An 18334-nucleotide genomic window follows, 5' to 3' on the forward strand; every position below is an offset into this window, starting at 1 on the left:
TGAGTGTTTCTTCTTCAGTCACCTTTCTCAATAAATCTCTGTCTCTCTTCCACAGCATGTCTTTATCCTGTCTTCCTTCTCTCTCCCCAACCAATCACAGCAGATGGCCCCGCCCCTCCCTGAGCCTGGTTCTGCTGGAGGTTTCTTCCTGTTAAAAGGGAGTTTTTCCTTCCCACTGTCTTACTTGCTCATAGTGTGTCATGTGATTGTTGGGTTTTTCTCTGTATGTATTATGATGGGGTCTACCTTACAATATAAAGCGCCTTGAGACTGTTGTTGTGATTTGGCGCTGTATAATATAATTGTATGTTCAGAGATGCTCTTCTGCATACCTTGGTTGTAATGACTGGTTATTTGAGTCAGTGTAGCCTTCCTATCATCTCAAAGCATTCTCCTCTGACCTCTGGCATCAACTACGTATTTTTGCCAAGAGATCTGCTGCTCACTTTCTTTCCCATTTAACTTCACCAGGTCATCATGACTACGTCTATCTGCCTAAATGCTCTGGGTTGCTGCTATGCGATTGATTAGATATTTGCGTCAATAAGCAGTTGAATGGGTGGACTGAAGAAGTGGGGGAGTATCATTTTCACTGCTAAAACCGATTAGTGGAAAAGGTATCTGCTCATCTGTCTGTATCCTGGCCTCTGTTCATAAACATTTGACTGGTGGAGATAAAGAGGAACATGAGCTGGTGTGTAAAGGGTGGGAGAAATCTAAGAAGCAACACCTTCTCTCTTCACACAGACCCCATTTTCAGCTATGAAGAGCAGGTGACGAGAACTTTTCTTACACCTAAACCAAAGCACAGAGTAGTCTAAGGCAGTTTTATACAGAAGTGCTCAAAAAAACTGAAATCTACACTTGCAAACTGTCCAGTGTTAGTTGTGGTTGATCTGTGTGTGTTTCCTGCAGTGCAAGGAAATAAAAGGTGCTTAAAAGTAAGCTGGTGGTGCAGCGGTTAGCACTGTGGCCTCACACCCAGGTTTTGCTTGTTCTTCCTGTGTCTCTTTTCTCAGAGTACTTAGATTCACTCAAAAGATGCTATTTTTTATTTTTATAGTTGTTTTTATGTGTGGCTGTAGGAAAGTTGTCACTGTTTACTGATGACCTGCCCAGGCTGTAACCTTCCGCTCTTCCAAAAAGCAGTTTTTCATCCTTTTAACTATTAGTGTTCTGCGTGTGTGTTCCCACTGCAGCAACAGCCACTCAGAGGTACCTAACCCAGAGGAAGTACTTCGCTCTGCTTTCTTTGATGAACTTTTGACTCTTTTAAACTTACGGCCATAAAAAGTACCATTTAAAAAAAATAGAACCAAAGCAAAACCCAGATAAAGAACAGCTGAAGTCAGTTTTTCTTTTCTTCTTTATTGGGCTTCTTAGACCAGTGACAGTGAATGAGGAAATTATTGTTTTAATGTTTACTGCTCTGGGTGCAGAAGCGGATGAGAAGATGGGTGGTGACATGAGGGGGGAAAAGCAGCAGAAATGTCTTGCAACACTACCTCAGCGTTATCAGAGTAAAATGTAAAAAACAAACAAAAGAAAAAACGCTGTTTAAACCACAAAAAATATACAGCATGTGTCTGTTCAAGTCTTTCAATACGACAGTCCCACAGCATATTCAACCACCTTAAGATTTTATTACACTGCTCTCAGCAGAACAATGAGAATGTGGAGAAGAGAACACAAAGTGAAGGGAGGTGTATTCAGGAAAACCAATAAAGGTGACAGAATAAAGGAAGGAACACAAGACCCAACCTTAGATCCACTCAAAGGCTGAATGAAACTGGAACATTTCACCATCCCACAATTAGTGAGAGTGCATGTATGACAACAGAAAAAAAATCTCTTATTTCCTGATAAATTTCCAGAAAAAAACTAATAAAAACAATGACTGGACAGTGTTTCTCATAAGCTCCTGGAACTGGGCACTGTGAGTACCTATCCTCTACATATTTGCTAATTTGTTAACCTTCCTATCACCTCCCATAACAAAACTGTCCAGACCTCACTTTATCTTTACAGTCCATTTACCTACACGCTTTCTTTCACAACCCTGCACCTCTCTATCAGAAGTTAAGTCATGAAGCAGCTCCGCTTTTCCTGTTTTGCTCCAAGATAACAAGATCCTGGTTGTTTTTATTCGCCCCAGTTGTGGCTCTGCACAAGCTCAGTTCACAGACTTATCACATTCTCATCTCATCCATGCGCCACGGTTCATAGGCATACCAGGCGGAGGGGGCAAGGGCACCTGTGACTGTCCTGGAGGCACTGGAGGTGGAGGAGGGTACCCAGTGGGTGGAAGGGCCATCCCTGGTGGAGGCACGTGGCCTGGTGGCATGCGTGGAGGCGGTGGCGGGGGGTAGTTGTTGTAGACCGGTGGTGGATAGGATGGTGGCAAGCTGGGTGGTGGGTATGTGGAGGGAGGAGGTGGTGGCCCAGGAGGAGGTGCTGAAGGTGGTGGATAGACGTGATACATTGGGGGAGCGTAGCTGGGCGGCATGGAGTAGGAGGGACCCTCAGTCTTCATCATGGACTGTAGGCTCTGGTAGCCTTCACCAGACATATAAGAGCTCGTTGTGGACATCAAGTAGTTGGAAGGTGGTGGAGGAGGAGGGCGGTGGGGCAGCGGAGGAGGCTGGTGTGGAGGTGGAGCCTGTGGGGGAGGAGGAGCTGTTTCATTTCCTGGTTCTGCTTCTGCGGGAGGAGCTGGAGTGAAAGGACAAAGTAAAGAGAAACGACTTGTTAATAAAAATCAGCTTCCCTACTGCAAAGATCTAAAATGAAGCTCTCCATTCTCAGACAGTGAGCACACGGGCAGACCAAAACTACCAGGCTTAGCCACATAGGAGGTCTCATTATGAGGCTCAAGCACTAATCAGATTGGTCTGGGATAGGTTAGGGGTATGCGTGTCTTGGGAAATAATGTCCAGACGAGATGTGGTTACGTAAGCAGACTGAAAGGACTAACGACTGTGGGCTGCTTCTAAGCTCGAGCTGCAGGCAGGGGGTCCTGGCTGCTCATTATTGGTTGCTGTGGTGGCGCACGCAAACAGAGTATTAAGAGGACGCCAGCACGTAACGATATTTTGATCCAGCTCTAAATCATTTGAACTTCCTGGACAGTGTAAAGAATGCAGATGACGTAAGCTACACAGTCACGCTTACCTGGGGGTGGCTGCGTTGTGGGTAGAGGAGGCATGGGGCTCTCCAGTCGAGGAATCTTTGATCCAACTTGTTCTGTGAATTAAATAGAAGCTTTTTAAGACAAAACAAAACTGTAACTGCGTAAGCAAATGCTTCTGTGCTCCTGGATAATCATAAAAACCTCAACCCTGCCAGGAAAATCTAACTGCCGTCTTTCATCTTTCTCTAAACTGCTCTTCGTTGACATTAATTTGTTGCTTTCTTGGAGACATTTCAGTTTAATTTCATCAGATTTTAACAGCTTTAAAATCTGCCTAATCATTAATAAACATGTTACCTGGAGCCTTTGGTTCATCTTTGGGGGACGTCTGTAACACAGAGGAAATAAAATATGAGCCCCGTGCATGAATCATGTTAAACACGAGTTGTACAGCACAGGCTGAATGTATACTTACATGTGAGCGTTTAAGCTGGCGTGACGGGCTACCACCCTGAGGGGAAGTCTTTTTTGGTGGTGGGGGAGGAGGGTTAGCGGCTGGCGGTTGTCCCTGTGGAGCTGGAGGAGCAGAGATCGGAGCAGCAGGTGCCCTCTCCTTCTCCTGCATCTGCTGAGGGATGGGTTTGTTTCCCTGAGAGTACAGGTCCAGGATCTGGTGGCAAATGTCTGGAAGGCAAAGACATGTTTTTTTTGGTAAAGACAAAAAAAAAAAAAATACAAAGGAAGAGGCTTTAAGTGGAACGTCTTTATGCTGAGTACCTTCAAGTAGCTCCACTGGAACGTCCTGGACAAACTGCTCCCACCAGCGGCGTGTAGACTGCTTGTTGGTCCATTCCTGGATGTCGAATTTGCACAGGCGGCCAGCCAGGTACATGACAGCGACCGCGATGATCTCCGGCTCCCACTGCAGAGACAGCATGGTGCACAGGCTGCAAACAACACGAGAGGTGGTTTGAGTTTTTGCCCGTTGAAGCACCAGGTTATTGTGACATCACCATATAACTTTGCATTCCTTACAAATGAAAACTAACCAGGCTGTAAAACCTGACGCACAAAATCCTCACCTGTCGTTGACAAAGGTCCAAGCCATTTGCAGCACCTTGCACACTTTATTCTTCTCCCCTGTAACGTGAAACAGGTCAGAGTTTGCCCACAGGACCATCATTTCTCACGCTCTGTGGAGCTGATGTCATACTTATCCTATCTCACCTTTGAGCTGCTTGACATAGCGCAGCAGGAACATGTAGGGGTGCTCCACCTGCAGGTCAAACTTGATCGTCTGGAGCAAAATTCTCTCTAACACCATCACCTCTTCCTGTTAAAACAAGCAGGCTAATTAAAAGCTTACTGCTGTGTCAGAGTATCGTTCTTCCAAAAAACACCCTGCTCGTAAATGTGGAGGCAGTCTCTAAAAACGCTGTAGGTGCTGGAAATCCTGCACATGTTAAAAACATGAAAGCTCACAACTAGATTGCATGTGTGGTCGTTTTCTCTGGATGTTGCCATTTGTTGTGGCAATGAATGACAAAAAATTCTCCTTTTAAAAAATGTAACAATAATATTGTCTTTTGGAAAAATCCTAATTTTAGTGGCTTAACAAGACAAGTTCCCATTACCTTTACTTCCAATTAGTAACGATAAGCCAGATGAGAGTCGAATAGCTAAACTTTTCATTTAAAAACACTTAAGTAAGAAAGAAGCTGATGTACAATTCTGACTTAATGACAGTAGTTAAGCTACTAAAAACTGGTGAGAAAAGCCAGGACACTGATGGTGGCTTATAACTAAAAGGCTGATATCCAAATACCAATGAGGTATTTGGTATGACTGCAAATGATTGGCAGTAAAAGCCCTCTATAAGTTAAAGCTATTGGACTAAAGGCTTCAGCTCAACTGAGTAAAGCACTCAGGCTCATGTTTTGGGAGAAACTGGCTAATTCTAGCATGATGCTAAATAAGCTAAAGAGCGACTGGGAAAGCAAACAAGCCGTCTGTAAGATGCTTGTGCCGCTTCATGTGAGTGCTGTAAATGTGTCTAACAAAGTGACAAGTTATAAGCCAGGTCCAGATGTCACAGATCTATCAGCTCTATCAAAAGTACTCAAGGTTAAGTGAAACAGAGGCTACTTCAAGTTAATAGATATTTTAGCTCGCCAACTGGTAAGAGGAAAAAGAAAATCTTGAATGTTGAGAGGGAGTTTTTAATAGCAAAGACGTGAAGCGGCATAATGACATAATCATATTCCACTGCATTTACAGCTTGTTCTTGTTTGGTTTTGACCCCGTGAGAGCTGCCGGTTTGATTACTGTCTCTGTGAGTCAGGGCACATAAAGCTGTGTTGAGTGACGCTCTGATGACCTCGCTGATGTGTTTAAAGAATGAGTCATGGCTCACTGTGGTATTACACACCTAATGTACCAGCTTAAAACTAAAGAAATGTAAGCGTGTTTGAGCAAAGCTTTGTATGCAAGTGAACACAGACAGTTATTCTAATAAAAGCGAGGAATAAAAGTTTGTTTGTAATGCAAGCCTGCTTCGCTTACAGGCAGCAATGGTAAATAAAAGCCCTGATCACTAAAAAAATAAGTAAGGAACTTTTTAGGTTATTGGAAACTTCAGTTTTACCAGGACCTCATTTATTCTGCCTGTATCAGTGAGCGCTGTTACACACCACCTGTTTTTAAACAGGTATTCACACCCATTCTGCTTCTGCAATCACAAGTGAAAAACCTCTCAAAACAAAGGTCAATACAAGGAACTGCACCTTGGGATCATCTCCAAACTGGGCAAACTGCACATCATTCAGGAGGCTGCGGGCAGTTTTAATGATATCTTTGCACTTCTTTGGGGTTTCCTCTACTTTACCAGCCAAGAAAAGACAACAAGCTCCCGTCACCTGTCGAGACACATATCACACCATTACTTCACCATTACAAACATCAGGTCTGCTTCCAGGAGTGAAACAAACAGAGACCATTATCAGATTGACTTACATATCTGGGAAACTGCTTGAAGGAGTGAAACATGTAGAAGCGGTGGAAATATATGATGCCCGTTGCCAGTGTGTCATAGTGTCTGAATGCAGGTCAAGGACTCACAAAGACTATTAACGGTTTGCAAAATATCAGCTTTAACATGTGACTCTTTAAATTTAAAAAAAAATTATTTTAATAATGCTTCCACAAACATCATTATATATAAGTATTAGGGGTGCAACGATACACAAAATTCACGGTTCGGTTCGGTTCGATACTTTGGTGTCATGGTTCGATATTTTTTCGATACAAAAAAAATGTTCATGCCTTTTTAATTTGTCATTTATTAAAATTATAAATATATATTTTAACTCAAAAGTACAGTTTTTAAATTTAACCCTAACCCTTGTGCGTGTTTTTTATTTTGACAGCGAATGCGCACCTGCGGACCACTTATGTGCAGCCCTGGTTATTTAGCTCGTCATATTGCAGCCACAGAAATTATTTTGTCCATGAAACCATAAAGCTGCACTTTCTTTTTGCCTTATAGTCTGATTTGTCATAACTTCTCCGTTTTGTGGTAAGCTTTTCTTTGGCTGTCACTTCTTCACCCTGACCTGTCTTATTTGGCTCAGCAGAACTAAAATATATATCTGTCTGTGAAGGTCATCGTAGTCAAATATAAATCCTGCTGCTTTTACACACGCACTCACATAAGCTCAGCGATTCTCTGCGCGATCAACCTCTCACATGTTTAAGCTGCGGGAGATTTCACTTGTCATGTTTGCATAGTAAGCTAACAATTAATAAGACGATGTCAGAGGAATTGGTGCACAAATTATCATCACTCACAGATCAGTGCTGTCGCTCTCTATACACAGTTCACGTGATTGCAAAGTGAAAGCAAAAAAACAAGCGCAAATTCAAACGCGACTTCAATATGTCACATATTGACAGTGGCTCACCGATGCCAATGATATAATTACCCAGCTACATTTCTGAAAGAATGCAAAAGCATTGACATATATTTTTCCTACAATAGCCCGACGGGCAGGGCAGAGATAGATTTTGGTAGCCCGACTGAAAAGATCGCTAGCCCCGGGACGTCGGGCTAGCGATATTGCGAGCCCTGTATCTGATTGAGGAATCACTCATCTTTGGAAAAGAGAGTTTATTACAGAGAAATGTCTCTTTCCAAAATAAAAGCTATACTATCCGCTTCTTCTGGGCTATATTCTCAGCAGCATAAGGAGAATCATGTGCTAACAGCTGTCTAAATGACTCGGCTAAAGTTAGTAGCATGCTTGCTTGTTTTTTTTCTGCTTCCACTTGTCTTTGCACTAGGATGATGTCGGCGTAAATGTGCAGTCATATTCGTTGTGTTCCCACTAGTGCTTTCAGGTTAATCTCGTTGAAATGACCTTAACGCCACAACACGGCAAATCTCCGTTAACGAGCTACCGCCGATCGCCCGTGCATGGGGCTAGATGGCCAACATGTTAACGAGCTAACTGCGCTAACACACTAGCTCCCACCCATGTAATTGAGCATTGCGTGGCACATCCAACATACTGTTTTACTTTAGTCCATGACTCGCTTACCTTCAGGGTCATACGTCACATGAAAACCAAAATAATTCCAAACGCCAGATCTGAATGAGGGTGGGGGAGGTCCATGTTGCAAGGAGAGCTTAACTTCTGTCTCGCTAGCTTGCCCTGCGCTCTTCCTTCTGACGATGCTGTCTGTGTTGAGCGCTCAGTGAATCTGCGTTCGACTACTCCGCCTAGGCTCGACAGTGCAGCCTAGGCGGAGTAGTCGAACGCAGATTCACTGAGCGCTCAACACAGACAGCATCGTCAGAAGGAAAGTTGATAAAATAAATTAAAAATTTTGTATTGTTCGATACATATGCGTACCGAACCGAAAGCACTGTATCGAACGGTTCAATATCGATACGAATATCGTTGCACCCCTAATAAGTATATATCAGACAGACCCTGTAAAAATGTTCACATTCACATCAAAGTAGGTTCTGTGAGAAAGGACAAGACAGCCATAAAAGGCGTTTTCAGATGTATTGCTTTTTAAAAGTCTCTTTATCTTTAACTATAAAACTGAAGCATGTGGCACTGATTAATCTTGTGACCCTTTCTCTTGTAGCTGTAGCAATGAATCTATCATCTAAATCAAGGATACAAGCCAAGTCGGGTCCCCACGTCGAATATGAAGCGAGCCCCTTCTCTGCGATACCGGGCCTCTGTGCCAGGGTCCAGACCCTCAGACTGAGAGGGCGTGTGGGCTAAATCCTTCTTGTCCCAGTACCAGCATGGTTTTATATGGTCCAAGATTGCCTGGCCCGTCATTGACGAGTTTTCCTTGGATTCCTTCATTGATTGAGGAGAGGCGGTGGATGGACCCGCTGTGCTGGACTGCTGAGATAAAAATAAAAAGGATCATCACTAAGGGCAGCAAAGCATTAAATAGCATAGCTCACACGAGTAGATATTTACGTTCAGGCAAAGAGTACCACAAATCCTGTCTCTTTCTTAAAAAGGATCTGTCTATAACCTGGCCACCAGTGTATTCTGTGAGGGCCATAGCGCAGTTTTATACACACTCAGGCTTATAAAAAGTGTAATTAGCTTGTAGTCCACGGTGTGAGACGCTAAAGAGCAGTAAACATTTCTGAGCTACACTGAGCTCCAAGTCCAGGCTCGTTGTAAACAAATCGATGATTAAAATGGATTCAGATAGCAACATAATATATTTCTATAGTTTTCACGGATCTGTGAATGTCGGCTCCCAGTGTGCATACAGCAGCACAGCAGAATCAACAGTCCAGTTTACACACAGCGAATAATGCTTTGCAACGAACCCGCTACTGCTGGCACTGTTAGCTGTGATGGTAACTTAGCTTCGTAAAACTAAAAAAGCCGCTAGAGGCGGAGATTAGGGTAACACGAGCCACACACTCGAAGCGGCTTAAACGCACCGACAGGCTAACATCTATGAAACGCTCAAGCTGAGGGCAACCAACGCCGTCACATCAACAGGGCCACTCTGCACCAGCCTCGGCTAGCTAAACCTCGGCTAGCAAACTTGCTCCACTCGGTGTAACGCCGAAGCTTCCGACATGTCACAAGTAGTTCAGAATTCAGCCTCTTCACCTCCCCGCCGCTTCCAACGAGACACAACTCTTACCTTTAACATGTAGACGTCCGAATAAATCGCCTGAATCAGGCAGTTGTAGCAATAATCCACAGTTGATCACAATAAGTTGGCTAACAAGTGAACAACAGACCCCATTGTAACAAGGGCACCACCATTTTGCGGTACGTCAGACCGTTGGATGACGTCATCACGCAGGCACTGAGGTACACGTGCTCTCGGGTCACATTTTTCTTTCCATTTCCACTGCTAAATTAATTTCATTCGTGTTTTGAGTCTATCTAGCGCTGCTGGAAACAGCCCGCCTTTCCTGAAAACATTTTAAATTCTTATATTCTTGATAATAATCTAAAGGATGATATTCCCAATAATATCCACTAGAGGGAGACACAGAATCTCTCTTGGACTTTGGCGGTCAGCATTGACCAAATAGTTTACATGTGCAAATTACAAACAAGCAAGCAAATATTATTTACATTGTGCTAAATAGTCACCGGTTATTTTCACACCTGGTGAGTCCTGCAGCAGGTAACACCCAAACATAGAAATATGCTCCTCATAAGAAATATCACTCGATGTAGCAGTAGCAGGATGTTTAAGGAACCCAACCAAACAAGTATGAGTTGTGACCAGTATAAATGCGAATCTGCAGGTAAGTTAAAAATTAAATTAAAAAGAAAAAATGACAAGGTTAAACACGTATAATACATAAACTGAAGCAGATTTTCCTTTGATACCTATAGATCTTTATACATCTGTATGTGTTACAAACATACCTCTGATGCACAACTGGATCTAAGAGTAGATGAGTTTTGCCGGTGTTTGCCTGATAGTGCACATACTAAAGAACACTGAGCCAAAATCTACTCTGTCTGACTCCCTAAAATAAACATCACTGGTTTATTTTACTGATTAAACACAAGAAAATCCCTCATTCTTTTACCTCAGTGCCGGCGTTATCTTCTATATTACTCGTGAGTTATTTATATCTAATCAAACAATACGTACACGTTTAAAATTAACTTAAATATTGGTTTTGAGCTGTATGCACAGAATGATGATGATATTAATTAATACGCAAAACAATATATGCACATGAGATTCAAACTGCAAATAATTATCATGTATTATCTGTCGCTATGGCTTCTGAGTTCAAACATGAAGGTTGTGAAACAGGACAGATTAGGAAAGTTTACCACCTCATCCTGCTGCAAAGGAGAAGGCGAGAAAAGGGACTGATTAGGACAAAAAAAAAGACGTGTTTATTGGTAATGGAAACTTGCTATCATATTAACCAAAAAGGAATTTTAAGCAGGAAAATGAAAATATTAGAAAAGTAATTTTCCTTTAGGCTCCTGTTGTTGACACGTGAAAGGTGCAGCATCATCTGTGCTTGTTTAAATGTCACTGCATAAGAGCGGGGCTTGCAAGTAACATCTTGTGCCCTCTGCATCCCCCTCCCGCCCAGTCTCACTTCTGAGAAAAGCCAGCATTGAATCATTTACTCCGTCCAAATTAAAATTTGGAATCTGCATGCATTATATATTCACCCCTGCTCGGACAAATCCTCTTAACTGTGGGAGAAATTGTCAGGATGTGTCCTGTAGAAAAGTAAGAGCCTTGTCTAGTTGTATTGCCTGTAGCAAGGGAGCATCTCAATCTGTCACTCAAATCCACACACACACACACACCAGCCACCGTAAATCAGCTTATGAATAATATATACTTATACTTTCTTTATTAATATTAAACATTGCATAATGAAGCGCCGACTATAAGCAAATCCCAGAGCAATATTCATATTACCCCAGCTCTCCTGGAGTGGACCTTTCATTGTTTATGTCAGCTCTGTCACGCTGTGGTTAAACGCGTTGAAGCGACTGCCTCCAAAGGTCTGCACGCATAACCCTAAAAACTGTATAAAGTCCAGTTTCCGTCATGTACATTAGTCTATTTTAGGACTATATTAATGTCTTTGTTGTATTCTTTGGAGAGTAAATAAATGGGAGGGACATGAAAAATGGAAGACGTAAGGGATGCAATGATGGAGGTGACCCAGAGTCAAAGCCGGGGGAGTCGCGTGTCCACACAAATGCAAAAGCTTCTAATTTTTAAAAAAAAACTTTGTTATCGGGCTCATTATTTTAATGCTTAACTGTAAGTTACAAACAAGGCAGATCTTTCTAAAGTCAGTAGATTGCATGTCAGCACCGTGGCCCCTTGTAAGTTGGACAAAACTTTCACATCTTGCTTGGATGTTGCCCCGTGGTGTGTTCAGGTACCTCCTCTTGAGCGACCGCACTTAGCATGAGAGATGCATGTCTCCTTAGAGGCAACATTTGGACTTAAAACCTTTCCTGTGTCCACAAGTGGGGTATTTGTGGTATGTTGGCCCCATGCAACCCAGCTTTAAACTGCCTTTGCCCAGAGCCTGCAGTTACAAGCTATAATGGAGACATTGATGTATTATTGAGAAACCCATGGGTAAGGATCAAGGAGCTGCTCGCAGCCGGCAGGGATGGCAAGAGAGAGAGCGAGAGAGAGAGAGCGTGTGTGAACTCAGGATAATGTTTTCCTTCAGCATTCAATATGTCCGCGACTGCTGTTGCTCTCTTGGCCCGACGCGGAGTCGAAGACACTCCGTGTAATATCACATATCGAATTTATGCGCTCCAGTCAAAGCAATATGCTCGACAACATGCTTGGCCTATCTGTGAAAGATAGCTGTTGTGCCGTAGTGTTTCCATGTGGCGTCTGCTGAGGTTACGTCTACTTGAGCCAGAGCTGAGATGACATTTCATTTATATAAATAATTACTGTCCTGAAAGTCCCCTAGGCCTGCCCCGAAGCAATCAAACTTCTAATGCTCTTAAAATTGCCCACCATGTTTTATTAATGGCGGGCTGTAAAATGTATTGCTATGGCTGCACACTTCTCTGCTGATCTACGAGGAAACAGTGTCAACTTTAAACGGCCGTGTGAGGCTATTATTTTTATTCGACAATGTATTTCAAGCAAATTACGGCACGGCACCACTTTGGACTGTATGGTGTGGTGGCATTAGAGCTGTACTAACCTGTATCTCAATGCAGACCCGTACGTGTGCAATTACCTTCCCTTAGTGCTATTAATTGCCTCTCAGTGAACCCGATCTGCTTTTCCAAGGACTCTCTCTCAGACGCTGAACTGTATAAATGGCAAATTAAGGAGGCTTCATTCTAAAAATAGGGATGGAGTTTAGTAATGCTGCATTAAGGTATCACCGCCTAAACAGGTTCTCCAGACTGTGCCAACAGAGGGTACTGTTGCCTCACAACATATTTAAATGATCCCCAACAACAAAGCTACAGCATGGGTTTTCCACCCTCTGACTCAAATGTGAGTAAATACTACATGTATGGTGCCATGTGTCCTGTGCATTGCTTCACCGTTTACACAGCCGACAAACGCACAGCAACACAAAGGATTAATTGTCTAAATTAAAGGTGACCCTTCATCCAAGTTTGACTTGGACCTGATCGAGGTGTTTGCTGTTCTTGTTTTAAGATCATTTCCATCTGGCGTGCCTGTGAGGCTTCTGTAAGCAAGGATGATGAGGTGGTGGTTCTAAATAGGTAAAAGGTGAAATGACCAGATTGATTTACTTCATACTATTTGTGATAGAATTACCAAAAAGAAAAAAGAAAGTCAAGGTGAATTTTGGCTGCTAACTCGACACTGCTTCCAATAGCCAGACATGAGCGTGTCTGTGAAGTAGCCACTGCTGAGTGATGTTTGCGTCTGAAGCTGGTGGTGGAGCTCTGGGGAGCCACTGCAATTTGTCTCTGTGTTGTTTGCCGTTCACACCTCTGTAGTGGCTGATGTCTTGGACGCACTTAAACTTGAATGAGGCAACACCAACCACACACACAAACACCCACACACACATGCGGGTCGCCCCAAACAGGGCATGTTTCGTCGTGTGAGCTGCAAAGACGGCTCAATAGGAGACACTGGAGCTTGTTGGAAGGAGGGGAGGGAGGTGTCTCTTGTCCGTCTGCCCGCCTGCGCTCTCTCTCTCTCTCTCTCTCTCTCTGTCGCTTTCTCTCCCTCTCTCAATCAACGCGGCTACTGCCACGAGAGCCAAGAGTTGCCGTTTGTGCGCACCGATGCCAAAACGCGCGAGGGGAGTCAGTGCCAAAGGGTCATTGTAGCGCGCCACTGCTGAGATGGAAGGACTGTAGGGAATCCTAAACTAAAGAGCCACCATTTGAACCCAGATGATATAATTATATCATTAAAATTAAAGAAAAGGAGAGGAGTTAAATAGGTGACAACATCCATCACTGGTGGAGTGCTCCGTAGGCTACTTAATCTGTCACCGCGGTCGCTGCAGAAGCGGACAGTCCAGGATTTTTTTTCCTTTCCTTGTCCTATTTGGTTAATCTGCAAAAGCTCACTTTACCGGCGCACTCATTAAGTCATCGGTCGTCTGCAGACGCTTCCTTGCTAAAACTACACTTTTTTGGCGTCCTTAATCCAAGTGTTGCTTCCTCCGAGGCGCAGCAGGACACCGTGGACTGAGCGGTCCTTCATCCTTATCGCGCTGCTGTCCGACTGGTGATCTTTCCAAAAGAAAAAAAAAAAAGAAACAAAAAAAGACGATTTCCAGCTAAAGACTGTGAAAAGCAGCAGGGGAATACAAAAGGGAGCGGGAAGTCGGGGACCTGTGATCCAGAGAGGACCGACACCACGGTCCAAGCCGACTCCAAGTGCCGTTCACCGGGCGATGCCAGAGTAGATGCCGGGGCAATGTCCCGCCGCAAGCAGGTGAACCCGCAGCACTTATCGTTGACGCACAGGGAGACAATACAAGGTGAGGTTAAAATCTTTACACGCTTATCACTTCCTTTATCGTAACATTTACTGCTTTGCAATTTTGTCAATATTATTATTTAGCCCGATTCGGACTTTCGGGCCAATATAAATAAATAAAGAACTAAACGTGATTAATAACGCACTTTTCTTTTTAGTAAAACACGAAGACAGCACGTTGTTTTCAGTGATTGCAAAAAATGCGCCGAACAAGAAAAAATAAATAGATCATGTGATATCACTAATGCACAAACAATAAAAAATAGTAGGTATACCGTGCAGCTGCTTATTTAAAACTAAACTTTTAGACTCGATGCGAGTGACTGCATGGCTTCTAAACTATTTTATCATTTGTATCAGTGTAAGTGAGACCGTTTTTACATGCGCCTTTTTCGGCTTCAGTGGATTTTACTACAAGGGACGATCCTGTGACAGCTACAACTGGGGTGTCTGCTTGACACACACACACACACACACACACACACACACACACACACACACACACACACACACACACACACACACACACACACACACACACACGTGCACTGAGGTTGTACTCTAACAATTCATATTCAATTTTACGTTTTCTCTTCTCCCGGGATGTGTCACATTTGCGCGTGGATACTTTGTTAAACATTTCCACAGAGGGTGAGTTTGCACGATTAAAGTTTTTTTTTCTTTCTTAAAAAATAGCCTCTTTCTCTTTCTCTCTCACTTTTTGTCACACACTCTAACATTTTGGCACAAAGCATCAAACTTAAAATGATTTTTTTGCGACACACCGGCCCACAAGAAGAATATTTAAGAATGGAGCAGGGCACGAAAATAAACACACACACACACACGGGGAAGATCACTATTTTTTTATTTGTACTATATTTGCTAATCTTATTATTACGTGGGCCACATTTTAGGATCCGTAGGGTCACAACTTCTTTTCACGAGTGCGGCAAAAAAAAAAAAACTGCGCAGGATTTTTCCTTTTTCTTTCTTTCTTTCTTTCTTTTTTTTTTTAGGGAGGCGAGCATATGATTAAAAAGTCTTATAATCCAATTTCAAATCAATTATATCAATCTAACCTTCATCTCCCAGCGCTCTGCTGTGCCTAAATCCAATTTCATAGAGGCCTAATCTGGGTAATTCATTGCAGAAGTTCATGATGTAATCTTTGGCCAATCTGTTTTGCGTTGAAAACGGTTAGGTGCATTCCGTCCCACCCGACACATTTAACATTTAGACTCATCACTATTCACTTTGGCACTCTCTCATTGACTTTCCCCTCTGAAGTTTTTTTTCTTTTTGTTTTTGTTGTTGCTGAAATTGTTTCGCCAATTTCAGACACAGAGAGCGATCTGAGAGACACATCCAGATATAAGCGGTTGGTTTTTTGTTAAATTAATGGAATTATTTTTATTTGTGATAACGTGCAGCACCACGTTAAGCTGATGCTTGGCTATGGTGCAGCTATTGATGTGAAGGCTGATTCTCTCTGTTGTCGCTCTGGCTGTCTGATAATTAATTCAGGTGGAGATGATTTCAGCCCCAGTCGTACATTTTTTCGACTGAACCGAAAAACAAACAAACAAAAATTTGCAAAACTTTGTTTGCACCTCAGGCACTGCTTTTGTGTGTTTAACACTTAATCTGGATAAAGTGTGTCTAACAATTGCAGCTTTTTTTCACCCTCTTTTTTACATAACATCCCTCTGTTATTAGTCAACTCATACAAATTAAGGCTAAAATAATATTTGCTTCTGCTTCTGCACCTGCTGAATGTCATTAGGCTGATAATTAGCTGTCACAGATCAGCTTTCATTTTCTTAATTTCTCTGTCCAAGCTCTCAGGCTGCGCTGAAATGTCCCCAGGATTCATTTGCTCTTGCCTGAAGCTTTAAATGACTGGATTTAGAAATCTTTTTAATCATCTCTGGCTTGGTCTTTAAAAACAAAAAAACAAAACTTGCAAGTGTCACAAAACAACTTAATATCTCTAAATGCTGACAAATGTTTTGGTGCTTAGCCTAATAACACAGGGGTGGTCGAGTACAGGGTGGAGGAAAGGAGGGGAAATGTGTGGAGAGAGGGCCTGGCTCTCATCTTCTTTCAGTGTCACCTACTTAAAAAAAACATACTCCAGCAGTGGCAAAGACCTGAGAGGCTCAGGTTCAAGAGGGAGGACTTGGACCTGTGTCCACAACTCAGGCTGGAGGACAAAGAGGGGCAGTGGGAGGAAAGCCAACTTGTTATTTGATTAAGTCAACACATGTACGGAGATACTGCCAAAGAAAAAGAAAGAAAGACGAGAAGAAAGAAGTACATTTCTGAAAAAAGAAAGTTTGATTTTAATATCACTTTGCAGCTCGACGGTTTCACATTTTCTGTATCAACTGTCGAGACCAGTCTCGGCGTATCTCTTTATAAAAGGAATGATATTTAGCTTCTGCAGGGCACCAGCATTCATCAAAACACACGTCATGGCTCACTGTAACAGAACACAGCCTTGTGCCAGCTGCAGGACTACAGGTCATGCACTACTTATGAACAGAACCTGAATATCTGCATATTTCTGGACAGGCTTAGCAGAAGCCTGTGTACTTGCCAGGCCAGACATCTAAAGGGGTGAACAAGCGACTGTAACTGCAGTCGAGGCACTCAGTGCGCAAGTATGCAGCAAGGAAGGAACACGCTGACTCTATGTAGATCTGCCTATACTGTGCAACTGCAGAAAGAACCACGCTCAGAATACATCAGCACGTATCTGTTTATGCTCTCACTGTGACAAATGCAGCAGGCCGATTCAGTCGGCGCAGTTTATAGTTCATTCTCGGTTTCCTTACAGGGAAATCATCCCTATAGGCTTTTTCAGGCTCGGTGATTCAGCTTCGGAGTCACATCCGTGACAAAGAGAGACCTGTCACACAAATATCCTTATGAATTAGTCAAATTAATGTGGAACGACTGGCGTTTAGCATCCCAGGTTTGCTCCCCCCCCCTTTCTTCAGAGAGTGGTGCATTTGCAATCTCGAATCAGATTTATTACTGTGAATTCTTCTCTGGATTCAGCCGTGGAAACGCCTCGTGATAACTGTTTACCCTCCGAATTGGCATGCTACTTGTGAAACAGTTAATGTTTTCTTCTTTATGCACACCATATGGCTGTCAAATGATGGGGAGAAACCCACCGTACGCAGTCTTACGCCACAGTAAATATGCACACACATTGTGGTAACCGGATGATAATCTCACAGGGGAGATGACTGTTGAGCGATTTATGATTCACTGCGAGGCAGTGCTGCAGTTTGTTCGCCGATTTTCCTTCTATATTTCAATATTATCGAACACGTTTAATCCGTTTTGCAATGCTTATAAAGCGGCTTTTTTAAATTATTATTATTATGATATCTCTAAAATTGTTTGGCAAATTTGATTTATATCACCAAATGTCATGCCTCAGAGGTTGCAAGTCATTTATAGCGATTTAGTGACAAGTCACAGTCAGCTGCAGTCGTATTTTGCTCACTTTCAGGCCTGATAATCTAAGATTTATGATAAGAAATAGGGCTGCTACAGATTAAATGGTGATATGATAATGAAACACACAGGCCTGGCCTTTCACAACGCACACTGTTGCAGCTCTCCTTGGCAATCGCTGCTGAGAAAAAAGGGGAGAGGCTAAGCGAGGCCGCTTGTCGTTTGAATTTTTGATTGCAACCATCTGCGTCGTTGCTGGTGTCATTTATTTTCAACGACAGCGTGAATCTTTCCCAACTTTCCCCTTTGGGGGTTTCTGTGTGTGTGCATGTGTTCTCAGCTCAGCAAAATGGAAAGGGGGAAAACAAAGAGAGGGAGACAGGTCTGAACCCATACGCTATGGCCGACTGTCATACGAGTGCCCATGGCCTTCCTCTGCCTTTCAACTGCCGAACAGAGCACGCAGCTGGTATTAAAGTGTTGTGTAAGACCAGCGGAAAATAGTTTCGTGGTTTTCTGTTCTGACACTGCTTCTTCGGGGCATTTCGTCAAATTCAAATAAAAAAAAGAAAAAAGAAAATTGTGTCTTATCCAAAAAAAATTGACTCCCCCCCTCCTCTCCTCCTTTTATTCCGTTGGGAAGAGTAGAGCTTGTTTTGCCGTGTTGTCAAATTTCCTTGCTTTTGCCCTCACCTCGGGCACAGTGAAACTGCG

The 18334-nt window shown here is 43.0% G+C and overlaps 2 protein-coding genes across 5 annotated transcripts in view; one reads left to right on the forward strand and one right to left on the reverse strand.

Annotated features, from left to right (window-relative positions):
* Positions 1 to 1348: 1348 nt before the first annotated feature.
* ccnk (cyclin K) lies at positions 1349 to 9484 on the reverse strand. 2 transcript variants are annotated; one of them, XM_012916191.5, is made up of 11 exons: positions 9326 to 9484; positions 8321 to 8556; positions 6143 to 6224; positions 5914 to 6045; positions 4358 to 4463; positions 4213 to 4270; positions 3908 to 4077; positions 3606 to 3814; positions 3488 to 3518; positions 3172 to 3243; positions 1349 to 2712 (listed from the first exon to the last, which is right to left on the reverse strand). In XM_012916191.5, exons 1-11 carry the CDS (start codon positions 9332 to 9334, stop codon positions 2198 to 2200), a joined length of 1620 nt encoding a protein of 539 aa, XP_012771645.1. In that variant the 5' UTR covers positions 9335 to 9484; the 3' UTR covers positions 1349 to 2197. The 2 variants fall into 2 exon arrangements, with proteins under 2 accessions (XP_012771645.1, XP_014268911.1); XM_014413425.4 differs by having other exon boundaries at positions 8321 to 8553; positions 9326 to 9480.
* A 3819-nt stretch (positions 9485 to 13303) lies between these two features.
* bcl11bb (BCL11 transcription factor B b) overlaps positions 13304 to 18334 on the forward strand; it is a 36919-nt gene continuing 31888 nt past the window's right edge. For 2 of the 3 annotated variants that reach the window (XM_004542223.5, XM_004542224.5), the window contains exon 1: positions 13305 to 14147. In XM_004542223.5, coding sequence (XP_004542280.1) covers positions 14084 to 14147 — 64 coding nt within the window. In that variant the 5' untranslated portion in view covers positions 13305 to 14083. Of the gene's footprint in view, positions 14148 to 18334 lie in introns of all 3 variants that reach the window. The other variant, XM_004542225.5, reaches the window with a different exon arrangement.

This window comes from Maylandia zebra, linkage group LG15 (genome assembly GCF_041146795.1).
Source record: "Maylandia zebra isolate NMK-2024a linkage group LG15, Mzebra_GT3a, whole genome shotgun sequence".
NCBI lineage: Eukaryota > Metazoa > Chordata > Actinopteri > Cichliformes > Cichlidae > Maylandia > Maylandia zebra.

Coding starts and splice junctions, on each gene's coding strand:
- ccnk (XM_012916191.5), bottom strand. Junction 6,225..8,320: donor GTGGGGACCCGACTTGGCTT/GTATCCTTGATT, acceptor ACCTGCATTCAG/ACACTATGACACACTGGCAA. Junction 2,713..3,171: donor CACAACGCAGCCACCCCCAG/GTAAGCGTGACT, acceptor CTTTCACTCCAG/CTCCTCCCGCAGAAGCAGAA.